The sequence below is a fragment of the Coregonus lavaretus genome, assembly GCF_964263955.1.
Source record: "Coregonus lavaretus genome assembly, contig: HAP1_SCAFFOLD_275, whole genome shotgun sequence".
Lineage (NCBI taxonomy): Eukaryota > Metazoa > Chordata > Actinopteri > Salmoniformes > Salmonidae > Coregonus > Coregonus lavaretus.
The window spans coordinates 493,420-509,597 of NW_028166965.1; the positions used below are offsets into that span (position 1 = coordinate 493,420).

Sequence of the window (16,178 nt, forward strand, 5' to 3'; positions counted from 1 at the left end):
CTCCTGCTGGCTTTCGCAGATTCTGCCATTACTCTCCTGAAGTTGCCTGTAATAGTCTACAAGAAGAGTCGGCAACCTTTCTCACGTGGAATGTCAATTTATCTAACAATTTCTACCGATCTGCCTGCCAGTTATGGTTTTCATATGCACATTTTCGCGAAACAGTTTCATTTAATTTATAATAATGTCTTCATATCTCGAAATCATTGTCATGTGGCTAATCAAAATTACATCCAAATCTAAATGATAATTATACAAACCTAAAAAGTAACTTCTATTGCCATTGCCAACTATGTAAAACATTTCCTAAATAAAGGCATCAAATAAAATCATTGCCGCCTGCAGGTAGAAAATATCCTGATAAAAATAAATATCCTATTAATCCCATTGGCTATACATGGCCTTTCTGCAACAAACTAGAATCAACTATTAACTGGGTCCGGCCCGAGGCTTGCGCTAGCGAACTTGCAACATTGTATAAAATATTCTGGGCCCTCAGAGTTTCCTGTGCTAATGAGCTCCGGACAGACACAGCTGTAGGCTATTTGCGCAAGGCATAAGAAGCAATGCTTGACTTGGGCAGGAGCTCACCAAAGCTGAGTACCGGCACCTCAAATTGTCTACTGCTTGAGCTCCTGTTCCTCTTATAGAATATTAGCTCAAAAGTATTGTGGCGCTCTTGCACCTAAATATAAACAGCATCAGCACCCAAAATGAGTACCGGAACCTATTTCACTCCAAGTCAAGCACTGATAAGAAGTAATCAGGTAGGCCTTTTTATGACGTTTCCACTGGATCAGAGCATGACATTTTTCCCTTTCACGCTGAGTGGTTATCGAAGGGAGAGAGCTGGAAAGATATTTCAAATACATTGAGGAACTATTGTAATTCTCAATGGATGTAAAAACAGACTTCGTTTGCTTGCTGTTTAAGGTGAAGAAAACATTACTTTGAGAAGCTCCAGAGGTGGTCATTTGTGGTGGTGCGTTAAGCCAAACAGAAATACTATCAGATCCCCAAATGGGAACATTTATATGCCAACATTTGCACGCAGGCCAGGTAGCCTATAGGCCTACTACTATTTTATTGAACCTTTATTTAACTAGGCAAGTCAGTTAAGAACAAATTCTTAATTACAATGACGGCCTACACCGGCCAAACCCGGACGACACTGGGCCAATTTTGCGCCACCCTATGGGACTCCCAATCACGGCCGGTTGCGATACAGCCTGGAATCGAACCAGGGGGTCTGTAGTGACGCCTCAAGCACTGAGATACAGTGCCTTAGACCGCTGCACCACTCGGGAGCCCCAATGTGTGCGCGTCCATACTAAACATTGACATGAGTGCTCCAAACAAAAGACAATGACTAAGTGGACAAAACTCCTAAATGGAATGAAATAAAGCAAAACTTGTTTCTCACAAGAGTAGCATAGGTTGTGCACTCTGCAAACAATGTGATAACGGGAAGACTGGAATAATAATATTGAATGCATTAACAGAAATTACTGTAACCAAAGTAACAAATATTGTAGATTAGAAATTATAAGAATTAATGATAAATGTACTACTGGTGATATATGTAATGGGGAATTGATATACACTAACAATCAAACGGAAACAATTCACACAATGAAGTTATGAAACGCTGAATATGCAGAAATTGGCAGGAGAGAGCCCATTCTGGAGAGAGAAGTGCATTGTGCATCTGGGTGCATGGTCAATCCGATGTCTGCATTGGCCATGCAGCATTTCCGGTGATACTGCCTCAGAAGAAGTCAGGACATTCATAATTATTGCGCTTCGCGGAACAGTGCAGAGCTGTTGTCAAGGAGGTGAGCTACAGGATGTACTGCCCCCACCTACCGTCAACCAATCATGTCAATGCGGAGCTATACAGAGCCCTTTGCGAGCCGCATGGCGGTGCAGTATGGAGCTCGATTTGGCCTCTGCATGCCTCTGGAGGCTCCACAATTGCGTCACACCCTCCATATGGAGGCTCCGACCACATTTTCGGATCAAGCATAAATGTACTTTTAGTCTAGGCCTCCACAGTGGATTAGTTCACTGATATTTGTTACTGCTTGACTAAAACAATCTCGGTGACCAACAGCCTAACGACCAAACAATCGACCAGTCGACTAATTGGGGTCAGATCTAATGCATGCACACATACATCAGCTAGTTCACCCTTGATACAAGGCAGTATTCGACATTCATCCATGTCTGAGGATGTCGGGAGATGACGTGGAAACCGCCACTAGGGGCAACAGTGAGAGCTGTTAAACTCAAGTAGGTTTTGGTTTTGCTAGGGTGTTGGGGATAGCGGATTGCCATAAACATCTGCCTCTGATTCCAAAGGTTGAAAGTTTAAATCCAGCGATAGAATGTTGTTCCTTAGATTTGAGTTTTAAACCTATCCCAAACCTTAACCTTTATCTTCACCATTCGGAGATAATGCCTAACCTTAAGAATTCGGAGTTAATGCCTAAATTGAACCTTAACTTTAAAAATCCGGAGTTAATGCCTAAGTTTAACCTTAAACACTTTGACATTTAAATATATGTTTTTTCTCACCCATCTACACACAATACGCGGTTGGCATCAGTTGCTGGGACCGCTGCTATCTGTCCAGGGATCCCGCCGACCAAGAGTCTGATGAGCTGCTTGGCGTAGGAGCTAGCCTAGCTGCCACTGTTAGCTGCCTATCAAGCTAGCAGGGTTCCCTTGAGGGCTTGAACGCAGCACGTGACGCGGTTAGCCCTTGTGGCTTGGACTGCAGATTGTCCTGGGCTTGTGGCTGTCTAGATCCCTACTGTTTGTTGCTGTTTCCATCTTCCCTGCCCTGTCTGGAACTGCGAGGAGCAACAGCGTACGGTACGTTGCTACCATGACAAAGACCAAAGCCGGTGGGAGTACCGTTGAGGACAGTGGTGTCTCACTATCACAGGTGAATAATCTTTTAAACAAACACAAATAATTCTACAAGCAGTTGTTACAACAAGATACTAGCTTGAAGTGTAGTGTCCAAATACTGGTGGAGTCAACAAATAAAGAATGGACCTGAAGAACAGTTTGCAGTTCTCCCAGGGTCAGCTCGATGTGTTTAAACAGGAAAACGGCAAGATGACAGCAATCTGTAAGTCATTGAGAGAGGACATCCGTTCTGTATGTGAATCCATGATAACAATGATGGAGAAATCAGATTATCTCGAGGGACAATCAAGGCGGAACAATATGGTTGTGGACTGGAATTGCAGAATCTCCACGAGACCTGGATGTAGTCTGAGGACAAAGTGGGGGAAATTACCTTGGAGAAACTGAAGATGGACCAGAGGAAGATTGAGGTGGAGTGTACGCACAGGACTGGAAAACCCACCACCGGCCCAGGTGACAGGCCCGATAGTGGTCAAGTTCCTGAGGTTCAACGACAAGGTAGCTGTTCTGGAAAGAGCCAAGAACCTGAGAGGAACGTACATCTTCCTCAACGAGGACTATCCTGAAGCTGTGCACCAGAAGAGAAAATAACTTATCCCGGCCATGAAAGCTGCCAGAGCGCGTGGGGACATTGCTTACATCCACTATGACAGTCTCATTGTCCACCCTCCCTCCCAAAAACATGGAATGGATGAGAGAGCCAAGCATATGGGTTCGTAGCTTCAACGCCACAGCACATACACACACTTAGACACACCAACTGATTAATGGACTGCTAAATGTTTTTTTTTTTCTCTTGCTTTGTTTGTTCTTTTCCATATGATGTCTATCTCTGAGATGCTACCCAGGAAAGGGCTTAAAATACCCCATATTAATATATGTAGCCTTAGAAATATGGTTCATGAAATCAATAACATTCATATACAGTGGCTTGCGAAAGTATTCACTCCCCTTGGCATTTTTCCTATTTTGTTGCCTTACAACCTAGAATTAAAATGGATTTTTTTGGGGTTTGTATCATTTGATTTACATAACATGCCTACCACTATAAAGATGCAAAACAATTTTTTATTGTGAAACAAACAAGAAATATGACCAAAAAACAGAAAACTTGAGCATGCATAACTACAAAGAGAGCCACCTTTTGCAGCAATTACAGCTGCAAGTCTCTTGGGGCATGTCTCTACAAGCTTGGTACATCAAGCCAATAGGATTTTTGCCCATTCTTCAAGGCAAAACCGCTCCAGCTCCTTCAAGTTGGATGGGTTCCGCTGGTGTACAGCAATCTTTAAGTCATACCACAGATTCTCAATTGGATTGAGGTCTGGGCTTTGACTAGGCCATTCCAAGACATTTAAATGTTTCCCCTTAAACCACTCAAGTGTTGCTTTAGCAGTATGCTTAGGGTCATTGTCCTGCTGGAAGGTGAACCTCCGTCCCAGTCTCAAATGTCTCTGGAAGACTGAAACAGGTTTCCCTCAAGAATTTCCCTGTATTTTGCGTCATCCATCATTCCTTCAATTCTGACCAGTTTCCCAGTCCCTGCCGATGAAAAACATCCCCACAGCATGATGCTGCCACCACCATGCTTCACTGTGGGGATGGTGTTCTCGGGGTGATGAGAGGTGTTGGGTTTGCGCCCGACATAGCTTTTCCTTGATGGCCAAAAAGCTCAATTTGAGTCTCACCTGACCAGAGTATCTTCTTCCATATGTTTGGGGAGTCTCCCACATGCCTTTTGGCGAACACCAAACGCGTTTGCTTATTTTTTTCTTTAAGCAATGGCTTTTTTCTGGCCACTCTTCCATAAAGCCCAGCTCTGTGGAGTGTACGGCTTAAAGTAGTCCTATGGACATATACTCCAATCTCCGCTTCAGGGTTATCTTTGGTCTCTTTGTTGCCTCTCTGATTAATGCCCTCCTTGCCTGGTCCGTGAGTTTTGGTGGGCGGCCCTCTCTTGGCAGGTTTATTGTGGTGCAATATTCTTTCCATTTTTTAATAATGGATTTAATGGTGCTCCGTGGGATGTTCAAAGTTTCTGATATTTTTTTATAACCCAACACTGATCTGTACTTCTCCACAACTTTGTCCCTCACCTGTTTGGAGAGCTCCTTGGTCTTCATGGTGCCGCTTGCTTGGTGGTGCCCCTTGCTTAGTGGTGTTGCAGACTCTGGGGCCTTTCACAACAGGTGTATACTGTATATACTGAGATCATGTGACAGATCATGTGACACTTAGATTGCACACAGGTGGACTTTATTTAACTAATTATGTGACTTCTGAAGGTAATTGGTTGCACCAGATCTTATTTAGGGGCTTCATAGCAAAGGGGTTGAATGCATATGCACGCACCACTTTTCCGTTATTACATTTTTTGATTTTTTTTAAACAAACAATTTTTTCATTTCACTTCACCAATTTGGACTATTTTGTGTATGTCCATTACATGAAATTCAAATAAAAATAATTTTAAATTACAGGTTATAATGCAACAAAATAGGAAAAACGCCAAGGGGGATGAATACTTTTGCAAGGCACTGTATTAGCCATTTCTGAGACTCACTTAGATAATTACTTTGATGATACAGCAGTAGCAATACAAGGATATAACATCTATAGAAGAGACAGGAATGCTTATGGGGGAGGTGTTGCTGTATATATTCAGAGCCATATTGTCACGGATCCCCCCGGTACTGCTGCTCATTCCGTTCACCAGCTCCGGAGGTCTACGTCAACGGCCTTCTAGGCGTCACTGATCTGGTTCATTACCACCATCCCCGGACTGTCTTGTCTCATTATGCACACCTGGTTCCCATTCCCCCTGATTAGTTTGTGTATATATATATATATATTTTTTTTTTCACCTTTATTTAACCAGGTAAGCCAGTTGAGAACAAGTTCTCATTTACAACTGCGACCTGGCCAAGATAAAGCAAAGCAGTGCGATAAAAACAACAACACAGAGTTACATATGGGGTAAAACAAAACATAAAGTCAAAAAATACAACAGAAAATATATATACATTTACATTTTAGTCATTTAGCAGACGCTCTTATCCAGAGCGACTTACAGTTAGTGCATACATTATTTTATCGAACCCACAACCCTGGCGTTGCAAACGCCATGCTCTACCAACTGAGCTACATCCCCTGCCGGCCATTCCCTCCCCTACCCTGGACTACGCTGGGCCAATTGTGCGCGCCGCCCCATGGGTCTCCCGGTCGCGGCCGGCTACGACAGAGCCTGGATTCGAACCAGGATCTCTAGTGGCACAGCTAGCACTGCGATGCAGTGCCTTAGACCACTGCGCCACTCGGGGCGGTGTGTGCAAATATAGTGTGTGCAAATGTAGCAAGTTGTAGCAAGTTATGGAGGTAAGGCAATAAATAGGCTATAGTGCAAAATTATTACAATTAGTATTAACACTGGAATGCTAGATTATGTGCAAATAGAGATACTGGGGTGCAAAATAGCAAAATAAATAACAATATAGGGATGAGGTAATTGGGTGGGCTAATTTCAGATGGGCTGTGTTGTCACGCCCTGGCTCTGGGGACTCTTTAATGTTGAGCCAGGGTGTGTAGGTTTATTGTTTGGTTTTCTATGTGTTTCATTCTAGATCGTTTATTTCTATGTTGGCCAGGGTGGTTCCCAATCAGAGACAGCTGTGGCTCGTTGTCTCTGATTGGGGACAATACTTAGGCAGCCTGTTTGGCACAGTTTATTGTGGGATCTTGTTCCGGAAGGTTTGTGTTGGTGTTATTTAACCTAGGACTTCACGTATCATTTGTTTTGTTGTTTTGTTTAGATCATGTATTCAGTACAATAAAAGTATGTACGCATATCACGCTGCGCCTTGGTCCGCTGTTTATAACTATCGTGACATGTGTACAGGTGCAGTGATCGGTAAGGTGCTCTGACAACTGATGCTTAAAGTTAGTGAGGGAGATAAGAGTCTCCAGCTTCAGAGATTTTTGCAATTCGTTCCAGTCATTGGCAGCAGAGAACTGGAAGGAATGGCGGCCAAAGGAAGTGTTGGCTTTGGGGATGACCAGTGAGACATACCTGCTGGAGCGCAGACTACGGGTGGGTGCTGCTATGGTGACCAATGAGCTAAGATAAGGCGGGGATTTGCCTAGCAGTGATTTATAGATGGCCTGGAGCCAGTTGGTTTGACGACGAACATGTAGTGAGGACCAGCCAACAAGAGCGTACAGGTCACAGTGGTGGGTAGTGTATGGGGCTTTGGAGACAAAACGGATGGCACTGTAATAGACTACATCCAATTTGCTGAGTAGAGTGTTGGAGGCTATTTTGTAAATGACATCGCCGAAGTCAAGGATCGGTAGGATAGTCAGTTTTACGAGGGCATGTTTGGCAGCATGAGTGAAGGAGGCTTTGTTGCGAAATAGGAAGCCGATTCTAGATTTAACTTTGGATTGGATATTCTTAATGTGAGTCTGGAAGGAGAGTTTACAGTCTAACCAGACACCTAGGTATTTGTAGTTGTCCACATACTCTAGGTCAGACCCGTCGAGAGTAGTGATTCTAGTCGGGTGGGCGGGTGCCAGCAGCGTTCGATTGAAGAGCATGCATTTAGTTTTACTAGTGTTTAAGAGCAGTTGGAGGCTACTGAAGGAGTGTTGTATGGCATTGAAGCTTGTTTGGAGGTTTGTTAACACAGTGTCCAATGAAGGGCCAGATGTATACAAAATGGTGTCGTCTGTGTCGAGGTGGATCTGAGAGTCACCAGCAGCAAGAGCGACATCATTGATAAACACGGAGAAAAGAGTCGGCCCAAGAATTGAACCCTGTGGCACCCCCATAGAGACTGCCACAGGTCCAGACAACAGGCCCTCCAATTTGACACATTGAACTCTATCTGAGAAGTAGTTGGTGAACCAGGCGAGGCAGTCATTTGAGAAACCAAGGCTATTTAGTCTGCCAATAAGAATGCGGTGGTTGACAGATTCGAAATCCTTGGCCAGGTCGACGAAGACGGCTGCACAGTACTGTCTATTATCGATCGCGGTTATAATATTGTTTAGGACCTTGAGCGTGGCTGAAGTGCACCCATGACCAGCTCGGAAACCGGATTGCATAGCGGAGAAGGTACGGTGGGATTCGAAATGGTCGGTGATCTGTTTGTTAACTTGGCTTTCAAATAATTTCGAAAGGCAGGGCAGGATGGATATAGGTCTGTAACAGTTTGGATCTAGAGAGTCACACCCTTTGAAGAGGGGGATGACTGCGGCAGCTTTCCAATCTCTGGGGATCTCAGACGTTACGAAAGAGAGGTTGAACAGGCTAGTAATAGGGGTTGCGACAATTTCGGCGGCTAGTTTTAGAAAGAAAGGGTTCAGATTGTCTAGCCCAGCTGATTTGTAGGGGTCTAGATTTTGCAGCTCTTTCAGAACATCAGCTGTCTGAATTCGTGTGAAGGAGAAGCGGGGGTGGCATGGGCAAGTTGCAGCGGAGGGTGCAGAGTTGGTGGCCGGGGTAGTGGTAGCCAGGTGGAAAGCATGGCCAGCCGTAGCAAAATGCTTGTTGAAATTCTCGATTATTGTAGATTTATCGGTGGTGATAGTGTTTCCTAGCCTCAGTGCAGTGGGCAGCTGGGAGGAAGTGCTCTTATTCTCCATGGACTTTACAGTGTCCCAAAACTTTTTGGAGTTAGTGCTATAGGATGCAAATTTCTGTTTGAAAACATTAGCCTTTGCTTTCCTGACTGCTTGTGTATATTGGTTCCTAACTTCCCTGAAAAGTTGCATATCGCGGGGGCTATTTGATGCTAACGCAGTACGCCACAGGATGTTTTTGTGCTGGTCAAGGGTAGTCAAGTCTGAGGAGAACCAGGGGCTATATCTGTTCTTAGTTCTGTATTTTTTGAATGGGGCATGTTTATTTAAGATTGAGAGGAAATTACTTTTAAAGAACAACCAGGCATCCTCCACTGACGGAATGAGATCTACATCCATCCAGGATACATTTACATTTTAGTCATTTAGCAGACGCTCTTATTAAGTGCCTTGCTCAAGGGCACATCGACAGATTTTTCACCTAATTGGCTCAGGGATTAGAACCAGCGACCTTTCGGTTACTGGCACAACGCTCTTACCCACTAAGCTACCTGCCGCCCCAGATACCTGGGCCAGGTCAATTAGGAAGGCCTGCTCGCTAAAGTGTTTTAGGGAGCGTTTGACAGTGATGAGGGGTGGTCGTTTGACCGCGGACCCGTTAAGGACGCAGGCAATAAGGCAGTGATCGCTGAGATCCTGGTTGAAGACAGCGGAGGTGTATTCAGAGGGTAAGTTAGTCAGGATGATATCTATGAGGGTACCCATGTTTACGGATTTAGGGTTGTACCTGGTAGGTTCGTTGATCATTTGTGTGAGATTGAGGGCATGTAGTTTGGATTGTAGGATGGCCGGGGTGTTAAGCATATCCCAATTTAGGTCACCAAGCAGTACGAACTCTGAGGATAAATGGGGGGCAATCAATTCACATATGGTGTCCAGGGCACAGCTGGGGGCTGAGGGGGGTCTGTAGCAAGTGGCAACAGTGAGAGACTTATTTCTGGAAAGGTGGATTTTTAGAAGTAGAAGCTCAAACTGTTTGGGCACAGACCTGGATAGTATGATAGAGCTCTGCAGTAGATTGCAACTCCACCCCCTTTGGCAGTTCTATCTAGACGGGAAATGTTATAGTTGGGGATGGAAATTTCAGAATTTTTGGTGGCCTTACTAAGCCAGGATTCAGACACTGCTAGAACATCAGGGTTGGCGGAGTGTGCTAACGCAGTGAATAACTCAAACGTAGGAAGTAGACTTCTGATATTAACATGCAAGAAACCAAGGCTTTTGCGATTACAGAAGTCAACAAATGATAGCGCCTGGGGAGTAGGAGTGATACTGAGGGCTGCAGGGCCTGGGTTAGCCTCTACATCACCAGAGGAACAGAGGAGGACTAGAATAAGGATACGGCTAAAGGCTTTAAGAACTGGTCTTCTAGTGCGTTGGGTACATAGAATAAAGGGGAAAGATTTCCGGGCGTTGTAGAAAAGATTCAGGGCATTATGTACAGCCAAGGATATGGAAGGATATGAGTAAAGTGGAGGTAAACCTAAGCGTTGGGTAATAATTAAAGAGATAGCATCACTGGAGGCACCGATTGAGTCGGTCTCCGCGTGTATGGGGGGTGGGACAAAGGAGCTATCTAAGGCAGGTTTAGCTGGGCTGGGGGATCTACAGTGAAATAGTACAATTAGAAATAGCCGAAACAGCAATAAGCAAACCATATTGACATGGGAGAGAGGCATAAAGCAATCACAGGTGTAATTTGAGAGAGCTAAGACAACAGCTGGTAATTACGACACAGTTTGGGCTGAGGCTAAACATAAACAGGATGCGGTACCGTAAAAAGGAACAGTCCAGCAGGCATCAGCTGTATAGCTGAGTTATCATAAGGTCCGGTGAACAGCAATAGGATAGTTCGGAGGTAGTTCGGGGGCTGCTAAAGCACTAGCGAGCAAGAGGCCACGGCTAGCGTGTGCTAGCGGGCCGGGGCTAGCAGATGGAATCTTCGTGGTTGACGTCGTAACGGGAAGCCTGTTGTAACCACATCAGACGATTTCGTCGGCAGACCAGTCGTGTAGGATCGGCGGGGCTCCGTGTCAACACTAGGTGGTCGCGTCCGGTTGACAGAGAGGGCGGGAGATGGGCCTAGCTCAGGATGATTAGCCAAACCACATCGTCCATTTTGTTGCAGCTAGCTGGTAGCGATGAATCCGGAGTTAAAGGTCCAGTGATTCAGTGATTCCGGCAGAAAAACTGATATGTTCTGGGTCGATAACGCGCTGTGCAGACAGTGCAGACTGGCCGAATAATAGTCCAGGCTAGAGCTGGCTGGTAGGTGGTGCAGGCCACGGACAATGGTGAAAAACCGCTAACGGTAGCTAATAGCAAGTAGCTAGTTAGCTGGCTACTCCCGTCCGGTAGACCGAGAGGCAGATAGCCGGGATATGGGCCTGGCTCTATGCTAGCTCGAGGCTAACTGGTGCTTGCATCGGGGGCAGTGGTGATTAGCCAAACAGCAACATCCATTCGGTTGCGGCTAGCTAGTTGCGATCCGGTGATTAATGTCCAGTGATTAAATTATATGTGCCCTCTGTATTTCCCTTTGTCCTTGTCGATTATTGTCCCATGTCCATTGGTCTCGTGAGTACCGTGTTTTGTGCTCTTGTTATTATGGGTCTCGTCCCGTATATTGTTTAGAGGTTTACACCTCGCTCTTTTGTTTGGATTACATACCTGTGTTATATATATATATATACTGTATACACATGTGTTTGTTTTGGGCTTCGTCCCTGTCGTTGTTCATGATGTACCTTGTGTTGGGTGGAGAAAATAAAACACCTATTACGTATTCCTGCGCCGGTCTTCAAATCCTTATACAATGTGACACATATCCCTGTAATGCTTAGAGAAGATCTCATGTCAAGTGTTATTGAAGTGCTGTGGTTGCAGGTTCAACTGCCTCATCTAAAGCCTATTATTTTGGGGTGTTGCTATAGGCCACCAAGTGCTAACAGTCAGTATCTAAATAATGTGTGTGAAATGCTTGATAGTGAATGTGATGTAAACAGAGAGGTCTACTTTCTTGGGGACCTGAATATTGACTGGTTTTCCTCAAACTGTCCACTCAAGAGGAAGCTTCTCACTTTATCCAGTGCCTGTAATCTGGTTCAGGTTATTACCAGGGTGTTTAAAAACACTACAGGAACAAGATCGTCCACATGTATTGATCAAAGTTTTACTAATACTGTAGAACTTTGTTCTAAAGCTGTATCCGTACCGATTGATCACAATATAGTGGCTATATCTAGGAAAGCTAAAGTTCCAAAAGCTGGGCCTAAAATAGCGAGATCATTGCGATCATACAAAAGATTTTGCTGTGACTCTTATGTGGATGATGTTAAAAATAGTTTTGGTCTGATGTGAGTAATAAGGAGCATCCAGACGCTGCAGAAATTCATTCTTCAAATTTTTGATAAACATGCACCTGTTAAGAAACTGACTGTGAGAATTGTTAAGGCTCCTTGGATTGATGTGGAATTGAAAAATTGTATGGTTGAAAGAGATGGGGCAAAAGGAGTGGCTAATATGTCTGGCTGCACATCTGACTGGCTGATTTACTGCAAATTGAGAAATGATGTGACTAAACAAAAAGAAGAAGAAACTGTATTATGAAGGCAAGATCAATGATATAAATAATGATGGAAAACAACTTTAAATGAAACTATGGGCAGAAAAACTAACTTTCATCGAATCAGATGGCTTATTCGTCACAAAACCATTTGATGTTGCCAATTATTGTAATGATTACTTCATTGGCAAAGTGGGCAAACTTAGTAAGGAAATGCCAACAACGAACAGTGTGCCATCGTATTCATGCATAAAAAAATTAATCATGAAAGAAAAGCATTGTAAGATTGAATTTTGCAAAGTTAGTGTGGGAGAAGTGGAAAAATTATTGTTACCCATTAATGATGACAAACCTCATGGCATTGGCAACTTAGATGGAAAGCTACTGTGGATGGTAGCTGACTCTATGGCCACTCTTATCTGTCATATCTTTAATCTGAGTATAGAAGAAGATGTTTGCCCTGGAGGGAAGCCAAAGTAATTCCGCTATCCAAGAGTGGTAAAGCGGCCTTTACTGGTTCTAACAGCAGCCCTATAAGCTTGCTGCCAGCTCTTAGCAAACTGTTGGGGGAAAAAAGTTGTTTTACCATATACAATGCTATTTCCTTGTAAAAAAAAATGACAACAGACATTCAGCATCCTTATGGAGAAGTGCATTCAACATGTACTGCACTGACACAAATTATTGATGATTGGTTAAAATAAATGTATAATAATATTGTGGGAGCTGTACTGTTAGATTTCAGTGCAGCCTTCGATACTATTGAGACTAAATTACTTGGTGTTACCTTAGATTGTAAACTGTTATGGTCAAAACATATAGATTCAATGGTTGTAAAGATGGAGAGAGGTCTGTCCGTAATAAAGAGATGCTCTGCTTCTTTGACACTCCAAAAAGCAAGTTCTGCAGGCTCTAGTTTTGTCTTATCTTGATTATTGTCCAGTTATGTGGTCAAGTGCTGCATAGAAAGACCTAGTTAAGCTGCAGCTGGCACAGAACAGTGGCACGTCTTGCTCTTTATTGTAATCAGAGGGCTAATATAAATACTATGCAGTCTCTCTTGGCTAAGAGTTGAGGAGAGACTGACTGCATCAATTCTTTTTATAAGAAACATTAAAGTGTTGAAAATTCCAAATTGTTTGCATAGTCAATGTACACACAGCTCTGACACACACACTTACCCCACCAGACATGCCACCAGGGTTATTTTCACAGTCCCCAAATCCAGAATAAATTCAAGAAAGAGTACAGTATTATATAGAGCCATTGTTACATGGAACTCCCTTCCATCTCATATAGCTCAAATTAACAGCAAACCTGGTTTCAAAAAACAGATAAAGCAACACCTCACGGCACAACGCCTCTCCACTATTTGACCTAGATATTTTGTGTGTATGTATTGATATGTAGGCTATGTGTGCCGTTTTTAAATGTATGTAGTTATGTCCTTGAGCTGTTCTTGTCTATTAATGTTCTGTAATATGTAAGGTTTCATGTTGTTGTGTGAACCCTAGGAAGAGTAGCTGCTGCTTTCACAACAGCTAATGGAAATCCTAATAAAATACCAAAAACCAAGGACACCTGTATCTTTGTAGTGACTGGGTGTATTGATACACCATCCAAAGTGTAATTATTAACTTCACCATGCTCAAAGGGATATTCAATGACTGCTTTAAAAATGTAAAATAAACATCTACCAATGCCTTTCTTTGCGAGGCTTTGGAAAACCTCTCTGTTCTTTGTGGTTGAATCTGTGTTTGAAATTCACTGCTCGACTGAGGGACCTTACAGATAATTGTATGTGTGGGGTACAGAGATGAGGTAGTCTGTGTAACATTGTTGCATAAAGTTATGGTATATAGTAACACTGTAACAGCCCTGTGGGAATGAGGTCAGGTGTCATCTGTACCTGTGCTCTTTTTCTAGAAACGTTGTTCTGTCTGTTGTTGCGTACTCATCACCTCACATCTGGACCTAACAGCCTCCGGTTACACATGAAGACACAACACATTTAGTCTGCAGGACACAAGATACACACACTGTGTCAGGACACAAGATACACACACACACACACAAAGTGGAGAACACACTATCACACTCTAGAAACTACAAAGTGGAGAACACACTATCACACTCTAGAAACTACAAAGTGGAGAACACACTATCACACTGTTGAACCTACAAAGTGGAGAACACACTATCCCACTAGGAACTACACATACAGATGTAGGATCTTCATTTGAGCCAGTTTGCTACAGAAGGAACATAATCCTGCATCAACAGGAAATGTGAAATATTATTTGGATAATAATTTATGGAAATCTTTGTAGGGGTTGATACATTTTTTGTTTGTAAATCGTTTGTAAATTTCAAAATGGAATTTACAAACTTCAGAAGCCATTTTAAACCTCAAATACACTACACGTTTAAAATGTCCTGCATTGCAGGAAAGTTCTCCTGCAACGGGGTGATCAAATTATGATCCTACATCTGTACACACACAGTAGAGAACACAAACAAATGTACACAAGCACGCACGCACACACACCACGCAGGTCTGTGAATTCCCTCAGTCTCCCTAAGTCTATCCTGTGCGAGCAAACAGTGGTCCTCTAACTGAGCAGTGTGTGTATGTATTTTGGGAGGCTGTAAAATAGGGATCCTTCCTGATAGCACTGTGTTGACACACACGGTCCCTTCGGCTCACCACACACACGCACACGATTACATAAACACACCATTGTGATGATAATCAGTTTGTCACCTGTGTGTTCCCGTCACATGAAACCCACAGCATGTAGTCACACACATGTCCCAGCCCACTCACTCAGTCACACAGAGAGAATGAACCTGAATTAACATCCAGAGAGAGAGAGAGAGAGAGAGAGAGAGAGAGAGAGAGAGAGAGAGAGAGAGAGAGAGAGAGAGAGAGAGAGAGAGAGAGAGAGAGAGAGAGAGAGAGAGAGAGAGAGGAAGATCAGTTTTGATCGGAAATCAAACTTTAGAACCCGCCCACTTAACGTTCAACAGATTGCGTCCCAAATGGCACCCTATTCCATGTTGATAAGGGTTAGGATAAGGCCCTCTGTAGGAAGACCTGGAGGACATTAAATCCTGTGATGAAGACAAAGAAAAAAAGAAGAAGAAGATGAAGACGAAGAAGGGTGATGATGATGATGGTCCATCCCTGGGCTAAACAGTTATTTTGCGGAGTGCATAACAATGAGGCCTGCTGGGAGTAACAATGAGCGACACGCCAACGCACAGCTTCCAAACATCCCCTCTCCGCCTTACACACACGCACACACTCACTCACTCACACACACACACACACACACACACACACAGGCAAACACACACACGTACAGGCACACACAGGCACACACACGTATATAAATACAAACACGCACACACACACACACATACAGGCACACACGCACACACACATACACCAGCTGGGAAAGGTCAGGAAAAGGAGGGAGGGTGGGAGAGAGTGTGGAGAAGGGGGGGGAGGGAACACAGAGTGAAAGACCTCATGAATTAGGGATGCAGCAACAATAGAATTAGACGTTCATCCATGTTTCTCAAATGTCAATTTTCGATTGCTAACAAGCATTGTTCAATACTGCGGATACATGTGCAAAACTCTAAATACAGTTATCACAACAACACTATGTGGTAACCTGTGGATCATTTGTCATTGCTTTGACACAAAATGCATTCAATGACAACATCTTTCAAATTACATAAATACTTGTCTAACAAAAACACATTTACCAACAAAATTCTATGTATCTACAGACCATTTAGCAAATGTTAAGATACCCTAATCAAAACTATTAAACTCACATTCAAAATCTACTGAAAATTGAATTAGACTGCAATTTATTACATTGCTACAGTAAAAGCATATATAATAATAATAATAATAATAATAATAATAATAATAACTCTTAATTATTCACAGCTGATTTTCATTCTACATTACGTAACTGAAGACCTACCCAGGTGTTTTCCATTTTTATGTTATTACCAT

General features: G+C 43.3%; 1 protein-coding gene across 1 annotated transcript in view; it reads left to right on the plus strand.

Annotated features, from left to right (window-relative positions):
- LOC311106301 (protein unc-13 homolog C-like) overlaps window positions 1-15,338 on the plus strand; it is a gene marked incomplete at both ends in the record, with an annotated part of 39,632 nt that extends 24,294 nt beyond the window's left edge. The window contains 1 exon segment of the mRNA XM_084188426.1: window positions 15,234-15,338. Coding sequence (XP_084044552.1) covers window positions 15,234-15,338 — 105 coding nt within the window.
- Between the last annotated feature and the right edge of the window lie 840 nt (window positions 15,339-16,178).